The sequence below is a fragment of the Felis catus genome, chromosome F2 (assembly GCF_018350175.1).
Source record: "Felis catus isolate Fca126 chromosome F2, F.catus_Fca126_mat1.0, whole genome shotgun sequence".
Taxonomy (NCBI): Eukaryota; Metazoa; Chordata; class Mammalia; order Carnivora; family Felidae; genus Felis; species Felis catus.
Genome location: NC_058385.1, coordinates 8150001 through 8176918, shown reverse-complemented (window position 1 = coordinate 8176918; position 26918 = coordinate 8150001). Strand labels below are relative to the sequence as shown.

The window sequence follows — 26918 nt, the reverse complement described above, 5'->3', positions numbered from 1 at the left end:
AACACATACTTAGATTTTTGAAGAAAAAAATCAGAACGTCCTTGAGAGAAACCGTATCTACGGATACATTATTAAAAGCTGTCACCTACTGACACTCCCATCAGATATATTACATGCTAGTTCTAGTCTTCCTAACGATCTCATTAAAAAAAGCATTGGTTCCATTTTATAGACAAGAAACTGCGGGATTTGACTGCTGGGATTTGACCGTGTTCCAAGGCTAGTACGTCTCATCTTTTCTCCTTTTCTCCAGGACTAACAGTAAGTACTGTAATATAACAAATGCTTTATAGCCACCCCCTCATGGACACAAGTGCTTCTGCTATCCACTGTGGAGAGGGAGGTAATGTGTTACTTGCCTCCTCTTGAGTTTGCTTGGCTTATGTTCAGGTGGATCTTCTTCACTCTCGTCTCCATCAATACTGTTGGAGTGTGGTCTTTCTCTGACTGCGTTTGCTTCGGAAGAGTCCTGTGAATCTAAAGAGGCAGAGATATTGCAGTGGAGTTCTCTCCTTGGTTTGACAAGTCCTCTGCCTTTTGCAAAGGCGATCAAATACTTTATTGCCTTTCTTGCAATGAACTGTATGCGCACGTCAGGCACAGCGCCAGATCGAATCGACCTATTTTGTGTATCTGCATGCAGAGTCTGAGCGTAAAATTGTAGCTATGCCTATCTATTAAAGTTTCCATGATCTAACTACTTAGAAAGCAAACGAAAACTTTTTCCTCATAACTGTTCAAATCTACATAAATTAATCCAGTTACTTTTGTGAAAGCTTTCTAATCACACACACTAACAGCTATCACATTTGACCGAATTTTAACTTACATGACTCTGAATACAGTGTTTTCAGAAAAATGATTTCTCCTTATTAAGAAGCAAATACATTGGTCTCTAACATAGCCCTTAAACTGACAATGCAAGTAATAGAAAGGTAAGCACCATCATTTAAAAAGAATGCTTTTAAACTTGTGGCAGCTCTGACTGAGGCACCTGTCTTTGTTCTGTATTTCTTCAGACTGGCACAAAGTGAGTAGGGGGAACTAGAAATGGAGAGTTGTCTGTAGTGTAGACAATGGGATACTTTGTGTAGGCACAGACTATTTCAGGAGAATATGCAACCACAAACAATAGAAAACATATACGCTTACATAGAAAACGTGCAACATATACCTTGTGTTGTGATCTCAAGGGAGGATCCAAAACAAATTAAAACCTCAAATTCTCAGATTGATCCTGATGGCACTCACCCCGGGACTGATTAAAGAAATGGCCAATTACACACATAATTAAGGGAAAAGGTAACAAAAATGGCCAATCTATGCATGTAAACTAGGAAATAGACCACAGAAGGCAGAGACTATGAGGTTTACTATGTTTGACAAAGGGAACAAACAGGAAGATAAGGGAGGATGGTCAAAGAAGTAACATGAAGTAGTAAGACAGGGGCCAATACATTGGCCAATATACAGATTTCTAGTTTTATGGTCAAAATCAGCACAGAAAGTAATCGAGAGAGCAGGGAGGAGTGTCAAAAGACTAACATAAAGTAATCACATTAAAAAAAGGATGAAAATAACACCAAAATAGAAAAGAATGATAATACTGAGGTAAGCTCCATTGGGAGAGCACAGAGAAAAAAGAAATCAAAAAGTAGGTAGGGTCCTTTAGGAACTCTCTCTAAAGGGAACTCTCAGCTAGATGAAAATCCGCAATCCAAGGAACAAAGCAAACCCAATTGTCAAATAAAAGGCCAAAACCTTTTGCTTCATATAAGAATGAGGCCGAGAAGAAAGTCCTCTATTACAAACCAGACTTGTCTAGCACCAAACATCAAGGATGCCAAACTTATAAAAATTTCCTCCTCTCTGATTTTCCTGGTTTCCTTAGGATTCCTTAGAATCCTTTTCCCTAGCAAGAGCATTCTTAATAACCACCTCTGACTTCTTAACATACCTCTCACTGGCTTTCTTTCATCCTTTCTTTAGTTCTTTAGACATCAATTTGCATGACAGGTTTTGTTTTGTTATGTTTTCAATCACTTAGGCTGGAGTCAACGAAGTTCCTTATCCTGGATATTTAACAAGGATCCTAAAGTCAACTCTTCTAGATAGAAATTAATATCATGCCCTGTTGAGATTCCCTACAGAGCAAGACTTCATTGGTTCCAAAATAAATTTCCAGATATAACTTAGAGTACGATTTGCCTGATATCCATTGTGTACTCTGAACCATTCTCTAATATGCCTCCTATACATACATTTGCTTCAAAGAAACTTGGAAGTTCCATTTCTATTCTAAATTTCTCAAGGGAGTTCCAAGGTGTTTTTTGTTTGTTTTGTTTCTATGTTTTATTTATTTTTGAGAGCAAGAGAGACAGAGCACGAGTGGGGGAGGGAGAGGGAGACAGAGAGGGAGACACAGTATCCGAGACAGGCTCCAGGCTCTGAGCTGTCAGCACAGAGCCCTATGTGGGGCTCAAACTCACAGACTGTAAGATCATGACCTGAGCTGAAGTCGGACGCTTAACCGACTGAGGCCACCCAGGTGCCCCAAGGGACTTTCAAGTTTTAATTGGCCACCAAGGTACAAGTGGAAAAAATGATACTTTTGAGAACCCTTTGCAAACATTTTTCTGATTTATATGAAAGGGAAATAAACAACTTGTGATATATGGAGTAAATCATTTTATACTATAAAATGTACTTGGCATTGTGTAACTCTTGCATAAAGGATTAGTGTTATTTTGCTCAGTAGGTTCATTTTCCTGTTCAGTAGGATACATCTTGGCCAGTCTTACCCTGAGCTGGTTGGTTTGCGCTTCTGTTCCCAGACACGTTGCTGTCCTTGGTTCCTCCGTGACATGGTTCACTTTGGCCAGAAGCAGGGCATTCTCTGCTGCTGCCGACTTCACTCAGCAACTGACATCCATTGTAACTTACTGAAGAATCTAACCGGCTCTGTTCCACTTCCTCTGAATTCAGACTTAAGTTACTAACTCCGTCAAGTATTTCATTATGCTCTTTATCACTTGAACTAGAGCTTTCACTATCAATGGTAATAGATGAAGATGGAAAAGACGTTAAGTCTGCTTTTATGCAATTTTCATCTTTCTTGTCGTCAACTTCTATTTTAGGCCCACAAGAATCTGTATCACAGGTTTCTGGGGCATCAAAAGTCCAACCCTGCGCTTCCCAATACTGAAACTGTTCCAAATAATACCAATAGAGTTGACTATAATGTTGTTCCCATTCCTCCTTTGTATCAGGAATGTTCCAAGGTTCAGAACACAGTGTCTGACCTGGATGTTTCTCTTGCCAGCTTTGCCATAAGAGTCCTCCGCCATATTCATTCCAATACTTTTCCCACTTCTCTGTAATTTCTAGCTTTGGGCATAATGTATTTTCAACAGGAAGATTTTCAGTTTCAATGTCCTTTTTGGTTTGAAGTTCACATGTTTTGGTGTTCTCATACTGTTCAACTGAAGACGGATCATCGGAAGCCAAAATGTCATCTTCTTCATATTCTTGTCTCCAAGATTCTCTCATAATTTCCTGCAAGTACTTCTTTTGCTGTTTTTTCTTTTTCTTTTTGACTTTAACTTTATTTCTAGTATTCATAGACACCTACATAAGATAAATAACTTGAATATCAAATGCACCTCATAAAGTATAAGAGAAAGTAGAATCCAAGTCTCCTTTACCATTAAATTAAATAATAGATCCTCAAACCCTCATCCTGGGCTTTAGTTACACACACAGATTAATTTTACTCTCTATGTTTACAGGAGGAGGAAAAAATCAAACATAGACATATATCAAAACTTGCAGTTTTGGTTAATTTATAAATATGTACGTTTAAAAAGAAGTGGGGTGCTCTAATGTATGAATGTGTTAGATTTGGGATAAAATAATTCCATGTGGTATTTTATGGAGAAAATGAAGAAACAAATAAAAGTAACTTATACTTTTGTAAAAATTCTTTTTTAAAAAAAATATTTATTTACTTATTTAAAACACAAGTGGGAGAGGGGCAGAGAAAGAGACACAGAGGATCCCAAGCAGGCTCCACACCACTAGCACAGAGTCTGATGTAGGGCTTGAACTCACAAACTACAATATCATGACCTGAGCTGAAATCAAGAGTCAGACCCTTAACCGACTGAGGCACCCAGGTGCCCCTACTTACCTCAAAAGTCTTATGTGCAGATACACCACCAAACTGGAGTGGTAGTCCCATACTTCTCATGAGTTCAGCCTCAGAATCAAGTTCACTTTCATCTAGGCCTAAGCCTTTGCTGTCATGTGACTCTGCTGTGCCACCTTCCTCCTCTTCTGTTGCTTGGTCTCCTACAGACAGCATTTGTTAGCTTCATTTTAGAGAGAATGTAGATGTAAGTTTTATCATCCTCATTTTAAAGAGGAACCTGAGATCCAGAATCATGCAAGTGTTACGATTTTTAAGGAGTTAAAAAGACTAGTAAAAAACGGCCAACTGAGAATCAAGAGACAACTTCTGGTCTGGCTCTGCCTGCTACCAGCTGCCCATTCAAGTTACACGTACTGAGTACCTCCTCTGTGCTGGGCACAGAGCCCTTTGCACCACGCAGAGTACTGAGGATACGAGGGGGGACCTGGTGGAGTAATCACAGGGAAAACACGTTTTCGCCATAGGCAGTATTACTCAACTAGATCAGTGAAGTTAAAATGATGATTTGTGGAGTTACTTTAGGAGCTAGTAATAAGAGAGGGGAAAGGCATGTCTTTAGTCGCCTCGAGGGTACTTTATTATTATTATTTTTTATTTATTTATTTTTTTGAGGGTACTTTAATCACAACTGGGATTTATATTCTGTGACTCTGGGAGAGATGATTGAATGAAAGGGTTCTGCTATTGAAAGTGAAATCTACTGAGCTGGAAGATTCTTTCAAACTCCTGATTCTAGGTCTTACAAAAAAACCTGTTGTATTGTAACAAAGTAAGTTTTGCTTTATACTAATATGGTTAGATAAAAAAAAGTGTATCACACCATTAACAGGACAAATGCCATTCAAATGCTCCATTAGCCATTTGAAATGTGAGATAAATGTCACTTTACACATTAGCATACTCAATTAGGGCTGAGCTGCACTCCAGCTAAATGACTGTAGGCAACAGAAAGGTGAGTCTTACAAAGCAAAAATGGAGACTATAAAGAAATCTTTTGTGTACAAATCCTACTAAAACAAAGAGGGGAAAAAAATCTCTGCCTAAGTAATAAGGGGGATTCCACTTACCATTCCACTCAATGAACTTATGAAAGTCCAAGAGAGAGCAAATAGGAAAAACAAATGTGCTAAGTTTTATGTTCCTTTCATAGTATATGTTTTATTCATTGATTGATTGATTGATGAAAAAGAGAGAGAGAGAGAGAGAGAGAGCATGCACACACAAGCAAGTGAGAGGAGTAGAGGGAGAGGAGAGAATCCCTAGCAGGCTTCATGACGACACGGGGCTCAATCTCACAACCATGAGATCATGAGCCACCCAGGTGCCCCATGGTATGTATATTTTACGTTTAGCAGGAGCTTGGGGTCTGAAGAAACCTTATTTGTACATTACATTGAAACACAAACCAAACACTTTATCCAGCAATCAACTGAAGAAACACTGACTCGTTCCATTATTGTGAGAGTTAAAGGACTTTTAAGGGCAACACGACACTCTTTACTTGTGCTGGCTTTAGCCTAGAACTCATGCTAGTTTTGCCTGTATCTAGAGAACAAAAAAGATCTGTGTGGAAAGAACAAACGCGGTCTCAAAGGGAAGTCTGAGAGAGAGCAAGATGGTTTTTGGAAACTAGATAAGGCTCAAAGTATACAACAAATTCTATTTGTTATTTGGGAACGTGAACCCAGATGATGGGCTCTTCACTTCAGTCAGAAGACTATGGATGTTCACTTGGCACTTATCCTGAATACCTTATTTATACGATTGGTAAAGTATATAAACAAGGAGGTCATTAGACTGAGGTGGCTCTAAGGCCTTTGTTGTCAATTGAAGCAAACCAAAAACCTAAGCCAGAATCCAAGCGCTCAAATCGAAGAAAATAAAACTTAAGAACAACCAATCACAAATAGCCAGCAGGCTTCCCCAAATGAGCCCACTGTTAAGCCATAGCCAATCAAGTAATTTCCTTGCTTTGCTTCCACACCGTCTCTATAAAAACCCCTCCTCTAACTCCCATCGTGGAGTGGTGCTCCTATCCAGGGAGCCGGCACTGCCTGACTTGGAGAGGTGTCTGCTCGAATAAACTCTTGAAAATTTTAATATGCCTCTGTTTATCTTCCAACACAATAAAATTTTGCTGGGGGGAAAAATATGCTCTCTACTTTTCAAAGCTGCAAATTTCAGGCTGCTCTTATCTTATGGCAACAACTCAGGAAGGAACGTTACATAGAGCAAAAGAGGCTACCTCAAGTCCATAGAGGAGCTAGCAGGAAAAGAAAAGATGTGCTTTGAAACGGATTCTAGAACCACGTCATAATAAAAAATAAGGACTATAATTACTGGTTGTCATTTATAATATTTTATGCAACAAATCAATATGGTACTATAACAAATTATATTTAAAATCAATACAGTATTATAGTTACTTTGAGTGAAAAGGGACCATATGGTTTTATACTGTATTACCTGCATTGTCACCATTGCCTTTGACATAGTAGCCTTTTAATCCCAAATTGCACAATTTTCGATCTCTGCAAAGCAAATTAAACAGTCAAAAATGAAATACATTATAAATCTGGGAAAAAAATTCAAGGCAGCATAGATTTAAAATGTTAAGGAACAGAAAAGCAATCTGCTAATGTATCTTCCTCATCTGTAATACAGAGGAAAGAACACATATCTCACGAGGTTATTACAAGGATAGTACATCTAAGACAGGGAATATATACCACATAGGAATCATTTATAATTACAATTACTAATTAGTATAATTAAAGAGTAGTTCTGGCATTGTGGGAAGATTTGATCTTATAATACATAAACAAGAAAGTGTTCTCTAAACTTGCTGTAAGAAGTGAGCATAAAAGTGGAAAGATTTAGGGGCGCTGGGTGGCTCAGTCTGTTAAGAGTCCAACTTCGGCTCAGGTCCTGATTTCATGGTTCGTGGGTTTGATCCCCACATCGGGTTCTGTGCTGATAGCTTAGAGCCTGGAGACTGTTTAGGATTCTTGTGTGTGTCTCTCTCTGCCCTTCCCCGCTCATGCTTGGTCTCTCGCTGTCTCTCAAAAATAAACATGTAAAAAAAAGGTGGAAAGATTTACCTTCCACACACATAAATCCACATGTAGACCCTACTCCATTTGCAAATCAGCCAAGTTATCATTGCTTAGTAGACAAGACAGTCACAGTCCAAGCAAAGGTTGTTTTGGGGACTAACATACAATGAAGTTCTTATTTAGATATTTTATCAAACTGAAACAGAAATCAAAACAAAACATTCAGCCTCAACAATTTTTAATTGAATAATTATTTAAGTAAGCTCGGTGCCTAATGTGGGGCTCAAACTCATGACCCCAAGATCAAGAGTTGCATGCTCCCCCGGCTGAGCCAGCCAATACCCTAGTCTCAACAATTTTTAACAACAGTGAATGATTCAACTTTTCTTTACATACCTACTTCAAGAGTTGTTTTCTATCTGCTAAGATCAGAGATTACTTAACACAAATAAACTTGACAGGACACTTTGAAAAAGGAGAAAATTGTGCCATTTTCTTCCTACCATTAAATTGAGCTGTAACAAACTCCATCAGAATTGCCAGAATAAAGCCATCTGCAAGTAATACCTGATACTATTTTTCCAGTGTAACCACAATAAATTCAACCAAATAAAATTTTTGTACACTTGACATATTTCACTATCCTCCTGTTTATGTTTTGATACTTTATAAAAGATAAAGTGATGACTCACAGTAGGACAGCAAACACGCCAGGGAACGCAGTGCAAATGTGCTCTGGCACAACGCCCACTGGCCCCCAAGAACACTGGACAATGGAGAGGGCTCTGGGGGTGGGGGAGAGCAGCGGCTACACAGAGGGCATCAACGGCGTGCCTGCCAGCACCCGAGGATACGGGGCACCAGGTGTCGGATGGAGGAAAAGGCTAGTAAGATTGCAAGACTGGTTACACTGAGCACATAAGGAAATGTACTGAGGATACCGATAGCCAAGATATTCCTACACACCTACATGTGTTTCTGTATGTATGCAAAATGCAGATACACCCTGCCTAATTCTATCTGCTGAGAGCGCATAGGGGAAATGAAAACCCAAGAGCAGGGAACACAACGAGCACCCAAGTCTTGGTTTCTGAACACTCCACTCCGCTAAAAGGAACAAAGGTACCTTCAGAAATGGCAGTTCCAGGTTGAAGCATGGACTATAAAAGATTATGCTTGGGTCACCTTCTGTGCCAGAAGGTCAGGAGGAGGTCTAACAATGCCAGGGACACATCAAAATGATATACAAGCCACCTCAGGAGGCCCCCACCAGCTAAGGCTGAGACAATATGAACATCAAAATAAATGACAGTAATAAAATATAACTTATCAATAAACGAACAATCCAGAGTTCACGTTAATGTAAATAAAGGAGTAAACAAATATGTGGAGAGAAGGGAAAGTGCTCCATACAGAATGCCAACTAATAAAAGTAGAACGATACAGGCAGAGAATGACTCTTTGGCAATCTTCAAGAGGTAGCAGATTCAGGCAACAACAGGGTATCGGTATAGCACTGGAGTACTTTCCTACAACATACTAACGAATGCAAAGGGAATCACTGTGACTTTACAGTGAAGAAAACTGGGAGACCCCAATGATTGGGCAATGGAGGTTAACGTCGCCAGTGGTGGACTGGATCTCCAGAAAGTCATTGCTGAAGCGATGCAGGACCAACCACAGGATCACTTCTGTGGCTTTCCTGCCAAGAAGGCACGGCCCCATCTCTGTTCCTGTTGAAATGTCAGAGAGACCCAGGTTAAGTAAGGTCAGCCTACAGAAGGAGAAGGTAAGGTCTGCACTTCTTAAAATGTTGAGGCCACGAAAGGGAGGGAAAGGGCGAAGAATTTTTCCAAAGGAGATTGACAAGTCAAAAGTAAACGTAAGAGGAACTATGTGGAATTCTGGATCAGAAAGAAAAGAGAAACACTGCTGGGAAAGCTGGGGGAAATGTGAACCCTCGACAGTGGTTATAAAGGAGAATATACTTGTTTTAGGGAGATGCACAATGGAGTATTTAGGAGAGATGGGGAATCAAGTCTGCAGCTTGCTCTCAAATGGTTCAGAAAAGATGGTGTATGTGGGGCCTGGGCACGTGTCTCTGTGTCTGCAGAGGGAGAGATGGAACAAAGGCAGCTAACTATTAAGACCTGGTGAATCTGCGGACAGGGGAATATGGTTCACGGACCTATTTTTTAAGTTTGAAATTATTTTAAAATGATTTACTATGTGGCCAACTAATCTTTGACAAAGCAGGAAAGAATATCCAATGGAAAAAACAGTCTCTTCAGCAAATGGTGCTGGGAAAACTGGACGGCGACATGCAGAAGAATGAACCTGGACCACTTTCTTACACCAGACACAAAAATAAAACTTAAAATGGATGAAAGACCTGAACATAAGACAGGAAGCCAGCAAAATCCTAGAGGAGAAAACAGGCAGCAACCTCTTTGACCTCAGCTGCAGCAACTTCTTATTTGACATGTCTCCAGAGGCAAGGGAAACAAAAGAAAAATAAACTATTGGGACCTCATCAAGATAAAAAGCTTCTGCACAGTGAAGGAAACAATCAGCAAAACTAAAAGGCAACCAACGGAATGGGAGAAGGTATTTGCAAATGAAATATCACAAAAAGGGTTACTATCCAAAATCTATAAAGAACTTATCAAAATGAGCACCCAAAAAACAATCCAGTGAAGAAATGGGCAAAACAGACACTTTTCCAAAGAAGACATCCAGATGGCTAACAGACACATGAAAAAAATGCTCCACATCACTCATCATCAGGCAACTATCAATCAAAATGAGATACCACTTCACACCTGTCAGACTGGCTAAAATTAACAACTCAGGCAACAACAGATGTTGGTGAGGATGCAGAGAAAGAGGATCTCTCTTGCACTGCTGGTGGGAATGCAAACTGGCGCAGCTGCTCTGGAAAACAGTATGGAGATTCCTCAAAATATTAAAAACAGAACTACCCCATGACCCAGCAATTGCACTACTAGGTATTTACCCGAAGGATATCCAAAGGAGTGCTATTTCGAAGGGACACATGCACCCCAATGTGTACAGCAGCACTAGTGACAATAACCAAAGTATGGAAAGAGCCCAAATGTCCATCGACGGATGAATGGATAAAGATGTGGTATATATGGACAATGGAATATTACTCGGCGATCAAAAAGAATGAAATCTTGCCATCTGCAACAACGTGGATGGAACCAGAGTGTATTATGCTAAGCGAAATAAGTCAAAGACTTATTAAGTCAAATAAGCCAAATATCATATGGCTTCAGTCACATGTGGACTTTAAACAGATGAACATAAGGGAAGCAAAAATAATATAAAAACAGAGAAGACAAACCATAAGAGACTCTTAAATACAGAGAACAAACTGAGGGATGCTGGGGGGTGTTGGGTAGGGGGCGCTAAATGGAGGAGGGGCATTAAGGAGGACACATTAAGGATGAGCACTGGGTGTTACATATAAGTGATGAATCACTAAATTCTATTCTTGAAATCATTATTACACTACATATTAAATACCTTGGATTTAAATTAATAATAATAAAGTTTAAAAACAAGAAAAGCATAAACTTTCTAAGAATGAGTAGCATCAGATATATATAATAGGTAAATCTTAAAGAAAGAAATGATTTAAAAGAATTAAGTAACTCCTTTAAAAGAATTAAATAATTAATGTCTGTTGTTTTCATAACAAAAATCTACTACTCCATCATTTCAGCATTTTACTATATTCTATTCTAGACTATGTACATATTAACACAAAATTTTTACATAATTGTAATTATAGTGTAGATATTTTATATTCAGACGTTTATTAACGTAAGCTATTTTTTCATGTTACTACTGAGCCACCATGATGATTATTTTTAAAAGCGCCATTACATGTAATTATGTTTTCTTCATATATATGGTGTATGAAAACCTGAATGTGCAGATGAAACAGATTACTCTAGAGCTCATAAAACAGTACGTTAATTTTTTTTAACGTTTATTTTATTATTTTTGAGAGAGACAAAGCATGAGCAGGGAGGGGCAGAGAGACACACACACACACACACACACACAGAATCCTGAGCAGGCTCCAGGCTCTGAGCTGTCAGCACAGAGCCCAATGTGGGGCTTGAACTCATCAACTGCAAGATCATGACCTGAGCCAAAGTCAGACACTCAACTGACTGCGCCACCCAGGTGCCCTGACAGTATGTTAATATAATGTCCTCAGAAAATAAAAGTTAGTTACAATATGAGGTTCTATTTTCTGCCTTCTAGGAGAGGTGTACAATAACCTTTAGTTTAGTATGAGAGTCAACTCAATACTAAGAAGGTATTAGGCACCTATGCTAATGCTCGTTTTCTGTTTCTGCTCCAAAGTATGGTACTGTATTTTTCAGTTTAATAATCTATTCTAGAATTTTGCTAACAGCCAATCTGTTATTTTAAGATGGTGAAACAGACCTTTTCTCTACCTGGAAACTCAGAGTTACACTATTAAGCCTCTGAACTGCCAGCATGTCTCCAAGTCCCCAGGACTCCTCCTGGAAATAATTTCAAGATCAGATTTCCAAGTTCTTTTTGTTCTAAGGGGTTATAATTTGAGCATTAAGTGATCTAAAGGAAAAAGCCATTCTTTTCTCTTTACCTATTTTGAACCCAGAATGTGGCTTCTAAAAGCAAAGTAGAGCTTCTAAGTTTTAATATGTATGAAATTATACGAAGTTTAAAAAAATGAACATTTTGGTTCAAAAAGACTAAATTCAAAGTAATCGGTGATTTATATGGCAATTAAATTGTGTTTTATTCATTTATTTTTATTTTGAGAGAGAAAGAGAGAGAGTTCGTGTATACCAGGGGGAAGAGGTGTTGGGGGGGGGGTGGAGGGAAGGGAGAGAGAGAGAAAATATTAAGCAGTTTTCATGCTCCGTGCCAGCCCATCACCAGCCCATCGGGTTCCATCCCATGACCATGAGATCATGACTTGAGTTGAAATCGAGTTGGAAGCTCAACGGACTGAGCCACCCAGGAGCCCCCTAAATTGTGTTCTAAATAAAGTTGCTTTAATTGAAATCTAGTAGCATATTGCTTTGTAGGGGTATGGCATGACAGTTTTTTCTCAAATCTTCACATTTTTTAAAAGAACTCTCTTTAATGTTTATTATTTATTTTTGAGACAGACAGAACACGAGCGGGGGAGGGGCAGACAGAGAGAGGGAGACATAGAATCCCAAGCAGGGTCCAAGCTCTGAGCTGTCAGCACAGAGCCCGACGCGGGGCTTGAACTCACAAACTGTGAGATCACGACCTGAGCTGAAGTCAGGACCCTTAACTGACTGAGCCACCTAGGTGCCCCATCAACTTCATGCATTTTATAACTCACATTCCCTTTCTTTCTTTCCTTTTTTTTTTTTTTTTTTTTGTGGAAAGGAGGCTTCATGAAGATAGCCCCGAGACTCATCTGGCTGCAGGCTAAGAAGTAGGTATGTAGACTTGGCTTTCTTCTACTTTTTAGAGTTCTGCTCGTCGCTCCCTCTCTCACTCAAACATACCCCAGTTTACTTCCACTCTCTAGACCTCTTTTCAAAAGCTACTTTTCTCAAAGAAATCTCTGTGATCTTTGGAGAAAGGTTAGGTTTTTGCTATGACAGCCCCCTGTACTCTCCTATAACACCTACGACTGTAATTCGCTAAATAACTATGTAACAGTTGTCTTACTATGGTGTAGCGACAGGCTGTGTCTTATACCCCAGGGCCTACCAGGGTACCTAATACAAAGAACCACAGAAAGCATTTGCACATGCATGCACGTATGCAAAGATGGCAATATTTTAAAAGTTAAACATCGTGTTTAACTTCTTTTTGGATCAATTTTCCGATTACTCCACACAAATACAGTAACTGTAAGCATTTCTTCAAACTTCAATTCCCCCACATTAAACTACATTAAAAGTACAGCCCACGAAATTTACTTCCGCAGGTTGAATCTAACAATAAGCCTGCGAAATCACTGGAAATCATTGTGAAAACATACCTGTTTTAGGGACGGAAAAAAGACTGAAGCGGCTTAACTCACACACCCGATATGCAAACAGTCATCCCTATAATCCGATTCCTTAGTTCCTTGTTTCCCACCCACTGGTTATCTTCCTTCCATGGAGGGCAATTTTTACCCCAAATATTTCCCAAAAATACAGCTGAAAAACTGATGGAATTATAGTTAAATCTTTTATCTCGGGCAACTAGAAGCTCCATGTCTGCGCATATGCACTTGATTAAATCTCAAGGTTTTCAAAAAATGTTAACCAACAAAAGGTACTCATCTTAAAGTCTTCACCTTGAGCTGTCACACCCCTGAAGGGGCGTTTACATTTCACTTCCCCCGATTTTTAAACGTCCCCTCGGTTTATAAAAACGAAATCAATCAGCTGCCGCATTTTTTACAGCAGCCGACAAAGCCGGTTTCCCCCTTCCCTTAACAGTGATAGGCGACCTTCCGTGAACTCTGAGGACTTTTCTTTCCTGAAACCACCTTGCCCACGGGTCTTCGACTTGAGCCACGGCTTCGGGGATCAATCACACGTAGCTTGCGAGGCCTACATTTCTGGGCAAGAACCGGGCTAGAAATGAAGAGGGACGCGTTTTTACTTACTCCACAAATGCCCTGGAGCACAGGCAAAGGATCTTACAATCCTCCTCCAGGTCTTCAACGAAGAGAAACATTTCGGCCACGCGGCTCCACTTGTCGCAGCACATTTTCCCACTTCGGAGCAGGAAGCCCTGCGACCAGCGGCACGGGACCGGCCTTCCCGGCCTCTGCTTGGTTCCCGGACACCGAAAAGAGGTCTCGCCGGCGCGCCCGGTGGGGGGAGCGGGGGAACGTCAGGAGTTTACAAACGGGCCCGGGGGTGCTCAAGCCCGGAGCGAGCGGAGGGGCCGCCGCCGGAAACGGCTCCTGGCGGCCCCGGAAGGGGCGGGGCGGCAGGCGGTGCACGGCTCAACGCGGTCCGGGCTGCCGCCGGTGTTTGTCTTTTTCTTCACAGGTTGCTCGTGGGGGAGAACGCTGGCCGCTGAAATTTCTCCGCTTCCCTGGGTCGCTGAGCCACCGAAGGGCTCCCGCCGCTGCTCGAGGGTGAGGGCGAGCCGCCTCCGCCCCTCCCGCCAGAGGCGCGTCGGTCCTCCTCTTGTCCTCCGTTTCCGGCGCGCGGCTCCGCATCAGTGTCGCGGGGCTCTGAGCCGCCAGGACCGCGAGTCTCGTCTCGGTGAGGCAGTCCCGGAGTCCCCGGCGGTTCCCGCAGTACTCGGTATAAGCTCGGGCACCGGAGTGGCGGGGAGGGGTGGCCCTGCCTGGGTCACAACGAGCCCTTTCACTCCGCCGCGCATCACTCCCCCCCCCCCCCCAACCCCCGCGCTTAAAAACCTCGTTTCATCTCAACTTAGGCGGCGGGGCGAGGTGTCAGAACCTCACTACAGGCCTCTGGGGCTTGCCCGGCGACCTCTGGCCCCGGGATCCGAATCGAGCCTTCTGGGGTGATCACGGGCGTGTACGGGAGAGGCCGCAGGAATAAGTGGTTAAGAAGGCTTCCGGACGAGTCAGGCTTGGAATCCTGGTTTGATGCCCCTTTGCTGTGTCTTTGATCCGGGCAAGCGAAGTAACCCTTCTGAGTCTCTTTGTGATCATCTGTAAAATAGGAACGATGAATAATAGTACCTGCCTCCTCGGGCGGCTGGAAGAACTAGACGAAACTGTGTATCCGATCGCTCGTGTGCTATTAATAGTTTGAGTGGGTACCTACTTTGTGCGCGCAGGCACTGCGTTGGTCCCTGGGGTTTGCAGCCTGTGGAACAGGTTTCTGCCCTCAGGCTGCTGATGCGTAAGAAAAATGCGTGTGCACATAACCGGGACGCCGAAAACTGGAACACCACTGCTAGATTTGAAAAAGGAAGTCAGTATTTGGTGTGTGGTATTCGTTGAGACTGCCCAGGCAGCTTCCTTAAAGAAGCAAGTTCAGACTTGGGGGTGGTTGGAGCGTTTCAGGACTTGGTTGTGCTGTTAATGCTGAAATGGCATTGTTACTTCTTTAGTCTGTGTTAAAGCTGAGATAAAATCCGGATGTTTAACACAGTCCTTAATGTTTTGGTCGCATTTACTATTGGATAGAAATAGAAGATTAATTTTCGAATGAAATGTTTATTTCCACCTGGTGTCCGAGATAGGCTCATAAGAGTGCTGCCCAGTTACAGATACACCCGTATAGATGTGCAACATTTGGGGGGTGAGGATAGGTTAAGGAAAAAAAAGGTAGAACAGTAATTATCAGAATGCAAGATTCTAGCTAAAAGTTGAAGGACATTCTAGGGTTTAAAAAAAAAAAATCCCAAACCTTGGAAGGTAGTTCATATCAGAACTTCGAGTTTGAAACTTGAAATCTAAAAGGTAATTGTTTTTATTTATTTTTAAATTTTTTTAATTTTCTTTAAATTTGTTTTTGAGACAGAGTATGAGCAGGGGAGGGTCAGAGAGAGAGGGAGACACAGAATCCGAAGCAGGCTTCAGGTTCTGAGCTGTCAGCACAGAGCCCGATGCGGGGCTCAAACTCATGGACTGTGAGATCATGACCTGAGCTGAAGTCGGACACCTAACCTACTGAGCCACCCAGGCGCCACTGGTTTTTACTTTTTTAATGTTTATTTTTGAGAGAGGGAGAGAGAAGAGAGCTCCCACGCGAGTGAGCTTGGGGAGGGGTGAGAGAGAGGGAGACAGAATCAAAGCAGGCTCCAGGCTCCTGGCTCTCAGCACAGAGCCTGATGCTGGGCTCGAACCTAAAAAACCGTGAGATCATGACCTGAGCTGAAGTCGGACACTTAAACCGACTGAGCCACCCAGGTGCCCCTAAAAGATATTGTTTTAAAGATAAAATTACTAGGTTTGCCAGATGTTTTAATGGAGATATTAGATAAACTTCAGTTTTATTGATGGTTTGAAGTAGAATGCTTATTCGCTAGAACTGAGTCCTATCTCCCTGTTAAACAATTATTAAAAATGCAGAAAGGAAAAGGGAAAATTAATTTTATTTCAGTGAGTATTTAATTTAATTGGCATTTTCAATGTATCCTTAATGTGGCTTATATACTGAAAGTAAAAAATTGATCTGCTGCCATCCATGGTGCTAAAAGTAATGATAATGGGTGTTTAAAGAATAGATCTATTTCTGGGTGCCTGGGTGGCTCAGTCAGTTAAGCGTCGGACTTCTGCTCAGGTCATGATCTCACACCTTGTGAGTTCGAGCTCTGTGTTGGGTTCTGTGCTGACAGCTCAGAGCCTAGAGCCTGCTTCAGATTCTGTGTCTCCCTCTCTGTCTGTCCCTTCCCTCCTCATGCTCTATCTCTCTCTCTGTCAAAAATAAAATAAAAATGTTAAAAAATTTTTTTTCTTTTTACTTTCTATAACTTATTTATTTTTTATAATTTACATCCAAGTTAGCACATGGTGCAACAATGATTTCAGGAGTAGATTCCTTAATGCCCCTTACCCATTTAGCCCTTCCCCCTCCCACAATCCCTCCAGCAACCCTGTTTGTTCTTTGTATTTAAGAATCTCTTATGTTTCGTCCCCCTCATTGTTTTTATATTATTTTTGCTTTCCTTGCTTTATGTTCATCTGTTTTGGATCTTAAAGTCCTCCTATAAGTGAAGTCATATATTTGTCTTTTTCTAATTTCGCTCAGCATAATACCCTCTAGTTCCATCCACGTAGTTGCAAATGGCAAGATTTCTTCTTTTTGATCGCCGAGTAATAAATACTCCATTGTATGTATAGACCACATCTTCTTTATCCATTCATCCATCAGTGGACATTTGGGCTCTTTCCACACTTTGGCTATTGTTGATAGTGCTACCATAAGCATTGGGGTACATGTGCCCCTTCGAAACAGCACACCTGTATCCCTTGGATGAATACTTAGTAGTGTAATTGCTGGGTCATAGGGTAGTTCTAGTTTTAACTTTTTGAGGAACCTCCATATTGTTTTCCAGAGTGGCTGTACCAGTTTGCATTCCCCCCAAAATTTTTTTAAACATTTATTAAGTTTTTACAGAAAACAAGAAATCCTCTGTTCTGATTTATTAGTTTTTGAAATGTTGTTATTTTAAAGTGTGTAAAGTCAATTACAATAAATGTTCTTCACTATCAATGTCAACATTACGATATTTTTTTAATATGTGATGCGAGGACTGTGTTTGATTGTAGATTTTTTTTTTTTTGGTTGGAAATAACCTGTTATTTTGGTAATTAAAATACTGTATCTCCCCCCAAACCACTTTTAACCACTATAGTTTTTAATTGGATCAAAACAAAGTGGTAAGGAGTCCAATATAGCCCGTGGTAAATTGGAGGGGGACAAGGGCCAGGCAGAAGTAGTGGGAAGACAGAAATTGCAATCTTAATATTTTCAGCTTTCTGTTAGAGAGAGAGGGACAGAGATATTACAGAGAATGTAGTGAAAACCAGAGTAGGAAGTAGGAACTGGATTTTAATTTTGGTCCTTGGTTCTTCACTGAATTAATTTAGTAACTTTGGGCAAGTGAACTTGGCTTTCTCTTTTTAACTGGTTTCTGCAAAATTAAGAGGTTGCATTCATTGACTTCTAAAGCCAATTTTCATATTATTGAAAGTAAGTATTTATCCACTCAAAGGCTTGTTATTCAGACTCCTCTGGTAGTTCTTTAGTGGCAGGTTTTAGGGCACTGTCTTGGTCCACATTTTTTGTCATGGATTTGAAGGAACACAGGTAAGGTCTATATTTAGCTGGTATTTGTTTGGTGCCTACTATGTGCCAGACATATTATTGTAAGTGCTTTACATATGTTTTCTCATATGGGTTTTTTAAATTTTTTTTTACATTTATTTATTTTTGAGAGAGAGAGAGAGAGCGAGCGAGCACAAGTAGGGGAGGGGCAGAGAGAGAAGGGGACACAGAATCCGAAGCAGGTTCCAGGCTCTGAGCTGTCAGCACAGGGCCCGAAGGCAGGGCTTGAACTCACAAACTGTGAGATCATGATCTGAGCCGAAGTCGGACGTTCAACTGACTGAGCCACCCAGGCGCCCCATTCTCATATGATTTTTTAATATTTATTTATTTTTGAAGGAGGGAGAGATAGAGCGTGAGCAGGAGAGGGGCAGAGAGAGAGAGAGAGATACAGAATCCAAAACAGGTTCTGGGCTCCAAGCTGTCAGCACAGAGCCCGACATGGAGCTGTGAGATCATGACCTGAGCTGAAGTCGGACGCTTAACCAACTGAACCACACAGGCACCCTGATTTTCTCATATGATTTTGTTTACTGATGTATCCTCAAGTGTTTAGAATAGTGTGGAGCACGAACTACTTGCTTAGTAAGTATATGTTGAGTAAATGAATTAATAACCCAATGGCATAGTCTTCTCTGGGCCATCCCTTGTCTTATACGCTGTATTTATCCCCTGTGGTCTAGTCGAGGACCGGTCCCAACATTATTCCTCTCCTGCATCATCTCTTTCTTACTCTCCCATTGACCCATTACCATTGGTATTAAAGCTTGCTGTTTTCCTTCATCTTAAAACAACAACAAACTTGACCCACATTCCCCTCTAGATACTCACCCTATCTTTCTGTTCCTTTTTGTGTCAGCATTTCTCTGCAGAGTTGTCCATATTTGCTGTTTCCAATTCGTTGCCCTTTTTTTTTCATGAATTTACTCCACCTGACTTTCATCCTCACTTATCAAAATATTTCTTAATTATCAGGGTTTGTCAGTGTCTCTGTGTTGTAAAACGCAGTGATCAACGATTATTTCTTAGGCCTCTCAGCATCATTTGAAACAGCTGAATACTCTTTCCTTACTTTGACACACAGGGTGCCATTCCTGGAAGGAGAGTGTTGGTTCCTCATGGTTTTCCCAACTTCTAAAATGTTGAGGGCTGCAAGGCTCAGTCCTGGGGACTCTTTTTCATTCTAGATTCCCCCCCCCCCCCCCAGGAGGAATATATGTCTGTATTCCTCTGGTCCTGATCTTCCTGCTGACCTGTATGTCCAGCTGCCTGTTAAAGGTCTTCACTTGAATGTCTGCTAGAATCTTAACATGTTCTAAATTGAATTTCTGATGTCGAGACCACTCCCGAACCTGTTCTTCCTGTAACTCTGTCTTTTCTCAAGCTAGCTAATAACAGTGGTGATCATAGCAATATTAGGTCTGCCTAGGTCACACGGGAAGTGACAGAGTCTCCTGGAATACAAGCCCACATTGCCAAAACTGCAGTCCTCCCAGACTTCTCTCTTTCACTCACATTCTACAGACGTTCATCAGCAATTCCAGTGGCTTTATCTTTACGATAGATCCAGAAACTGATGGTCTCTTACAGACCTTCACTCTGTTAGCCTTGTCTGAGCCATTTTCAGCATTTCACTTACTGCCTTAACTTCTCTTTTGCTCCCTATGCAGTGTATTCTCAACACAGTGGTCACTTAAAGCTGCAGTCAGGCTGTCTGTCTCTTCCTGTGCCCTCTCCAGCTCACTTAAGATGAAAGCTGGCCTAGAGAGTTCCACAGTGCTACCTCTCTGCCCATTTCTGACCCCTCTCCCTTCACTCTTCTCAGCCTGCTACCCTGCTGCTCCTCACCTTACCAAGTACACACCCTCTGCGTCTGCTTTTATTTTAGCCAGGAATTCTCCAAATTCCCACATCATTTGCTTCCTCACTTCCTCAGGTCTCCGCTCAAATGTACCTTTCAGGAGTCCTTCTTGGGCTATGATATTAAAACATCGCAACCCCCTCCTACCCTCTTGCCTGCTGTAGAGCTCCATATTCCGATTACCCCGCTGTAGATTTTTCTCCATAGCGTCATGACCCAGCGTCATCTAACGTAGTGTATCTATTACCATATCCCAGTTTTACAGATTTTAGCAAGTTGAGGCACAGGTGGGTTACTGTACCTGTTGCTCTCAATATCAAACTGGAGTCCGTCACAGGGAGTGACTAGAGTGGTGAGAGGTTATGACGCTAGGGTCTGAGGAGTGGTTGAAAGAACTGAGATTTTTTTTTTTAATGTTTATTTATTTTTGAGAGAGAGCGCGCGCAAGGGGGCCGAGGGGTGCAGAGAGACTGGGAGATAGAGACTCCCCGGCAGGCTGTGCACTGATGGCTCAGGGCCTTGACGCGGGGCTCCATCCTAAGAACTGTGAGGTCATGACCTGAGCCCAAATCAAGAGTTGGACGCTTAAGCAACTGAGCCCCCCAGGCGCCCCAAAAGAATTCAGGATTCTGACTAGAAAACGGGATTTCACAGCTTATCATCGCTGTGCCATGTCTCGCGGAAGAAGTTCTATGGTGTAGAACTAGGTCTGGCAGGGAAAAGTTACAGTCAGGTAAGTATATGGACGATCTTTTGTGGATTGATGGATGGTTTTGAAGATGGGATTGGACAACTTTTGAGTTTCCGGTTCTGAAAGGGCTTAAATCAAAATCGAGGATGACCATTTTGGAGGAGGCCCTTTCCTGCAGCACGGGGGCACAGTTCAGGGACTGTGCATGAAGATGTCCACATAACTTCTCTCCCTGGATGTGCGCCTGTGCGCTGTCCCTCTTCGTTGTATGTGTTTGTTAAGTATGTGTGATAACTGAAAATGTAATTGAGCATAAGAGGTATAGTTCTATTACCAATTTTGAGCGGGGGAGGTACTAAAGAAGGTTTTAAAATCACAAGATTTTATGATCCTATTAAAATCGGAAATGAGACTAGTTTAGAGGGGGCAATTGTATTAAGCAGTAAGGGTCGGATCATCAAAATGATTGGTTTTCAGGCCTAGGAGAAGCTCCTTTTAACATATTTGAGAAGCAATCATAAACTTTAACTTATGAACATTTTTTAAAAGCTCTTTTTGTGGAGGTGTAATTCACCATAACATGGACCATTTTGAAATGTACACCTTGATGGTTTTTGGCATATTCACAAGGTTGTACGGCCATTACTACTATCTAATTCCAAAACCTTTTCATTCTTCCCAAAAGACACTTCCATTTCCATTAGCAGTCACTGCTCATTGCCCTCTCCTCCAGCCCCTGGAAGCCACTTGCCTCTCTGTCTCTACTGATTAGCTTCTTCTGGGAGTCTCATATAAATGGAATCATGTAAAAAGCGGCCTTTCGTGTCTGACTTTTTTTTACCTCGTATGTTTTTAAGGTTCGTGCCTGTTGTAACATGAGACAGTACCTCTTTCCTTTGTATGACTGAATACTATTCTATTGTTTGGGTGTAGTACATTTCGTTTATCCATTCATTAGTTGATGGGCATTTGTATTGTTTCCGCTTTTTGGTCCTTAGGAGTAATTCTGCTATCAGCATTCATATACGAATTTTTGTGTGAATGTGTGTTTTCAGTTTTCTGGGATAGGTACCTAGCAGTAGAATTGTTGGGTCATAAGGTAACTCTGCGTGTAGCTTTTTGAGGAATCGCCAAACTGATTTATTGCCACAGTGGCTGCATCATTTTTACTCCCACCAACAACATATGAAGGTACTAATTTCTCCACATCGTCATCAACACTTACTTTCCATTTTCGTAGTTCTAGCCATGTTACTGGGGGAAAGCTCTAATTTTAAAAAGTAGTAAGTTTTGCTATGTTTATATTGCCTTCTAAATGACCACATCCTGATACGTTATAGGGGTTCAAGTCTTCAGATGGGTTGATGAGAATATGATGTAATTGAAGCCCACGTCACCGTATGGTAACAAATGGCAGCTACATTTGTGGTGAGCCCAGCAAAACAAGAGTTTTTGAATCACTATGTTGAACACCTGAAACTAACATAGCATCGTGTGTCAAATATACTTCAGTGAAAAAAATAAAGCCCAGCTTGTGGGCTTAGCATGTGCCGTGTTTAGCTTCTCTTATCATCGCAGGCCCACATTTCTCACAATCACTGCCGTTGGTGACAAGGAAATTAGACTAAATCCTCCACCCCTGGAAGACCAAGTCAGGTTGCAGGCCCTGCCAATAAGTCAGGGAGCAAGATAATCTTGGCATAAAGACAACGAACGTATAACTGCTGTTGTGTATCTGTCTCTACCTCTTCCTCCACCCCTTTCTTTACTATGTCTTCTTGTCTCATCTACAAAGGGTTTGAGATGATTTTTGTAAAGACTATGTCGTATGCAGTGATGACAAAATGTCTCTAAGAATAGAATCAGAACCTAAGAAAACAGGAATGAAAGAAGGAAATCTTGTGTAGAGAACATGATCATAAGAGCTAATGTAATTATATCATTGAATATCATATTTGACCATCAACTTATTATTTGGCAAAGTTACTAAAAAGAGAGATGTTCAGTTATACATTTTACTTTCGTACTTTTTCTCCAAAGAAGCAAAAATTTTTTATAGCTCTGAATTTTTTTAGTGCTTATTTGTTTTTGAGAGAGATAGAGAGACACGGTGTGAAGTAGGGGAGGGGCAGAGAGAGAAGGAGACACAGAATCAGAAACAGGCTCCAGGCTCTGAGCTGTCAGCACAGAGCCCGATGTGGAGCTCGAACTCCCAAACCATGAGATCGTGACCAGAGCCTAAGTCCGGTGCTTAACCTACTGAGCCATCTAGGCACTCCTAGCTCTGAATTTTAAAAGAAAGTCTTAGGTGGGGCTTTGTATACTGGAAATAAGCGTATAGCGTTGTCCTCACTAAAGCATTGGTCACGAGTATGATTTAACTGTGATACACTAGTGTGGGGTTATAATATTTGTCACACATATGTGAATGTCTTTTGCTATTTATTTTATGGAAATTCTAACTCTAGATATTAATGATTATATATATTTTAAGCGTATTTTTCTTTGTATACTGTGTTTTCCAGAACATACACACTGAAGATTGGGACAAGATATTTGCCTAATTTCTGGTAAGTTAAGTGACTGGTTTAGAGATAAGTGGCATGAAATAATTGTATGGCTATAGTTTCAGTCATTGAAGCCTTAAGAGAAATTTTAGTGACTACAAGATAAAAATGACACTGATAAATTTTTATTATTGCATAATGTCAAAAGAATAGAGAAATTTTTTGTAAACCTGCTTGTAAAGGACAGTACACACAAATGTATGTCATCATTTCCTAAAGAATTGGGTTACTTTTATTGACTCAAATATTGATGCTTTCTTTTGTGAAGAGCAGTTATCTCAACATAGCCTAATTTAAGATACAAACATTCAGTGTGATCCACTTAAGATGTAAGTCAGTTGTTAAGATCAATCCGAAATCTCATTCTTCATCAGGTTTATTTTCCTTCTCAATTATAGCTTGTGAGTTATTTCAAAAGCTAAACCTGACATGCTTCATGAGCATGCAAATGAAACCTTATAATTTTCACATTTAAATCTGCAACAAAGTTAACCATGAACAATGTACTCCTTTTTGGTATTAAGAGATGATTCTATAGGGGCACCTGGGTGACTCAGTTGGTTAAGCATCTGACTTCATCTCAGGTCATGATCTCACGGTTTGTAAGTTGGAGCCCCATGTGGGGCTCTGTGCTGACTGACAGCTCAGAGCCTGGATCCTGTCTGGGATTCTGTGTCTCCCTCTTTCTCTGCCACTCCCCTGGGGGCAATCTCTCTCTCTCTCTCTCTTTCAAAAATAAACAAACATTAAAAAAAAAAAATGAAATAACAGGCTCTTGGGTGGCTCAGTTTTTTAAGCATCCAACTTCAGCTCAGGTCATGATCTCACAGTTCGTGGGTTTGAGCCCTATGTCAGGTTCTGTGCTAACAGCTCAGAGCCTAGAGCCTGCTTCGGATTCTGTGTCTCCCTGTCTCTCTATCCCTCCCCTGCTTGCTCTCTGTTTCTCTCTCAAAATAAATTAACATTAAAAAATTAAAAAAAAAAGGGGGGCGCCTGGGTGGCTCAGTTGGTTGAGCGTCCGACTTTGGCTCAGGTCACGATCTCGTGGTCTGTGAGTTCAAGCCCTGCGTCGGGCTCTGTGCTGACAGCTCGGAGCCTGGAGCCTGTGTCTCCCTCTCCCTCTCCCTGTGTCTCCCTCTCTCTCTGCCCCTCCCCTGCTTATGCTCTGTCTCTCTCTCTCTCTCTCTCTCTCTCTCTCTCTCTCTCTGTCAAAAATAAACATTAAAAGAAAAATTTAAAAAAATGATTCTGTATAGTATTTATGTAGACTGAAACACTTCTCAGTTGTGAAGAGAATAACATTGGATTATTTTTCCCTTCTAGTGGCAAAACTAAAGACCTACCATGACAATGAAGAAAGAGACTGAATTTGTCATTTTCACCTAAAGAAAGATGATAGACAGAAATCAAACCTGCGGTATAGGACAGGATTCTGTGCCCTATATGACTTGTCTGATTCACATCCTCGAAGGATGGTTTGGTGTGGAGCAGTTGGAGGACTATTTGAATTTTGCAAACTATCTCTTGTGGGTTTTTACACCACTAATACTTTTAATACTTCCTTACTTTACTATCTTTCTTCTCTATCTTACTATTATTTTCTTACACATTTATAAGAGGAAGAATGTATTAAAAGAAGCCTACTCTCATAATTTATGGGACGGTGCAAGGAAGACGGTGGCGACTCTCTGGGACGGACACGCAGCAGTTTGGCACGGTAAGCAAGAGTCCCCTGCTGTCTGTGTTGCCGTTCACGTGTGTGGCACTGAAACTGTCTCATCGTTCGTGATACTGAAAAGTACAAGGGATATTTCCCTAGTTCCTTTCATCTGTCTGCATGCTTTGTGCATTTACATGTCTTTTTTTAAATGATTGTTTTGTTTTGTTTTGTTTTAATTTTAGTGTTTGTTTATATTTGAGACAGAGAGGCAGAGTGCGAGCAGGGGAGGGTCAGAGAGAGGGAGACACAGAATCTGGAACCGGCTCCAGACCGAGCGGTCAGCACAGAGCCTGACGCGGGGCTCGAACCCATGAGCTGTGAGATCATGACCTGAGCTGAAGTCGGAGGCCCAACCGACTGAGCCACCCAGGAGCCCCTAAATGATTGTTTTCAAACATGTTACTTTTTCTTAAAGAACCATACAACAGTGTAGGCTGTTACGATAACGTAAAATATAAAAGTGCATATGTGAGACATCTAAGAGTAAGAAACTAATTAAAACGGTTTAGAAACCTATTTTGAAAATAGGTTTAATTATTTAAATGCTTTAATTATTTAGTGTTTAATTCCATCTTGTTCAAAGTAAGTTTGAACTTTCCTAGTCAAATTAGATTTTTTTTGAAAAAGAATTATTAACTAATAACGTTAAATATAGTTTGTATACCAAAATTTATCCATTTTCTGTTTGCTTCATTTCAGAGGTTATTATGTCTCTTGAAGAAATGAGATAGCAATAAGTTTCTCTCCAGGATATTCATTCTTTTCTTTATCATTTGAGAGATTGTGATGTTTTACATTTAATGATTGGTGGTTCTTTGGCCGTCATGAGAATTGCCCTCCTGTGGCCTGTTATCAAGGACTTGGTGTTTTTCTCTACCAATTTTTATCTTATTCATCATTTTTGCTTAAGGACTATGCAAAAATTCAGTAGGCGTTTAACAAAGATGTGCTTTCTGTTTCATGTTAAGCATCAAAATCGTTTCACAGAAATACACAGAAGGAAGCACAGATTTTGAAATAGGTACTGGAGGAAATATATATCATGGAAGTATAAGGCTGCTGTTAGCACAGATTACCAGTAACATGCTTATTAGGCCAATGTGTCATCATTTTAATATGACCTACATTCTTATAAGTCTTTTGAGCATTTAGTATGCCATACACTGTTGAATGCTTGATGTACATTAATTCTTTTAAATCTTAGAATAGATAGAGTCTACATATTGTCTCCATTTTGCAGTTTTCCTGTGAGGAAATTGAGGAACAGAGAGGTTGTTATTTGCCCAAGGCACGCTAGGAAGCTAGGAAGACGAGCCAGGATACAATCTCCGATATCAGGCTCTAAAGCCTGTCCTCTTGCCATCTGTGCTCTGTGGAAAGTTTGTCCCAGGTTGGGGATTCAAGGTCACACGTCATGGTGAATACCTGAATAGCAGGTGCAACCAGGAGCCGTATACCTTTGATGTACTGAATTCGGAATATTTACTCGTGAATACTAGTGCTCCTGCCGGTCATTACAACTCTCATACCCTCTAATGGTGGTTTTACATGAGACAAGATAATACTTCCGCTTTCCACGTGTGCCCTTCTGCAGAGACTGCGTCGGTGTCGGCTGCTGTCGCTTGTCTTTAAAACAGGCACACGGAACTTCTTTGGCATTGTTGACGATACTTACTGGGAATATGTATCCCCCTCTTACGTATACGCCCCCCCTATTTCAGGATAATATATAGCATGAGGAATTTGAATTTATTCATATTTCAGGAGACATGATTTAATTTAGGTAACTTTAAGCACTAAGCTCATTTTGTAATAGAATATATACTTTTGGGGTGTTTTTATTTTTCTGAGGTCCTTTTAAAGATGCATTTATGGCTCTGAGGAAGTAAAAGACATAGTTCTTAGCCTCTTTTAATGTTTTTTTACGGTAACTTGGCATTGTATTTTATTAGGATAAGTGATACTCTTTTAAAAGTAAGTTCTC

At 40.9% G+C, this 26918-nt stretch overlaps 2 protein-coding genes across 18 annotated transcripts in view; one reads left to right on the top strand and one right to left on the bottom strand.

The window, feature by feature from the left end:
- Positions 1–14218, bottom strand: part of TGS1 (trimethylguanosine synthase 1) — a 47976-nt gene extending 33758 nt beyond the window's left edge. The window contains exons 1-5 of one of the 3 annotated variants that reach the window (XM_045050122.1): positions 13940–14218; positions 6677–6741; positions 4190–4350; positions 2802–3627; positions 360–477 (exon numbers count right to left, since the gene is read on the bottom strand). In XM_045050122.1, the coding sequence (XP_044906057.1) occupies positions 360–477; positions 2802–3627; positions 4190–4350; positions 6677–6741; positions 13940–14043 (1274 nt within the window). In that variant the 5' untranslated portion in view covers positions 14044–14218. The remainder of the gene's footprint in view (positions 1–359; positions 478–2801; positions 3628–4189; positions 4351–6676; positions 6742–13939) is intronic. The other 2 variants (XM_045050123.1, XM_003999816.6) reach the window with 2 other exon arrangements.
- Positions 14219–14293: 75 nt separating this feature from the next.
- The window catches only part of TMEM68 (transmembrane protein 68), a 60403-nt gene continuing 47778 nt past the window's right edge, over positions 14294–26918 (top strand). For 5 of the 15 annotated variants that reach the window (XM_019822690.3, XM_045050124.1, XR_006592706.1 and 2 more), the window contains exons 1-3: positions 14296–14591; positions 23173–23217; positions 24538–24931. In XM_019822690.3, the coding sequence (XP_019678249.1) occupies positions 24607–24931 (325 nt within the window). In that variant the 5' untranslated portion in view covers positions 14296–14591; positions 23173–23217; positions 24538–24606. Of the gene's footprint in view, positions 14592–23172; positions 23218–24537; positions 24932–26918 lie in introns of those variants that run through there. The other 10 variants (XR_006592705.1, XR_006592709.1, XR_002151713.3 and 7 more) reach the window with 6 other exon arrangements.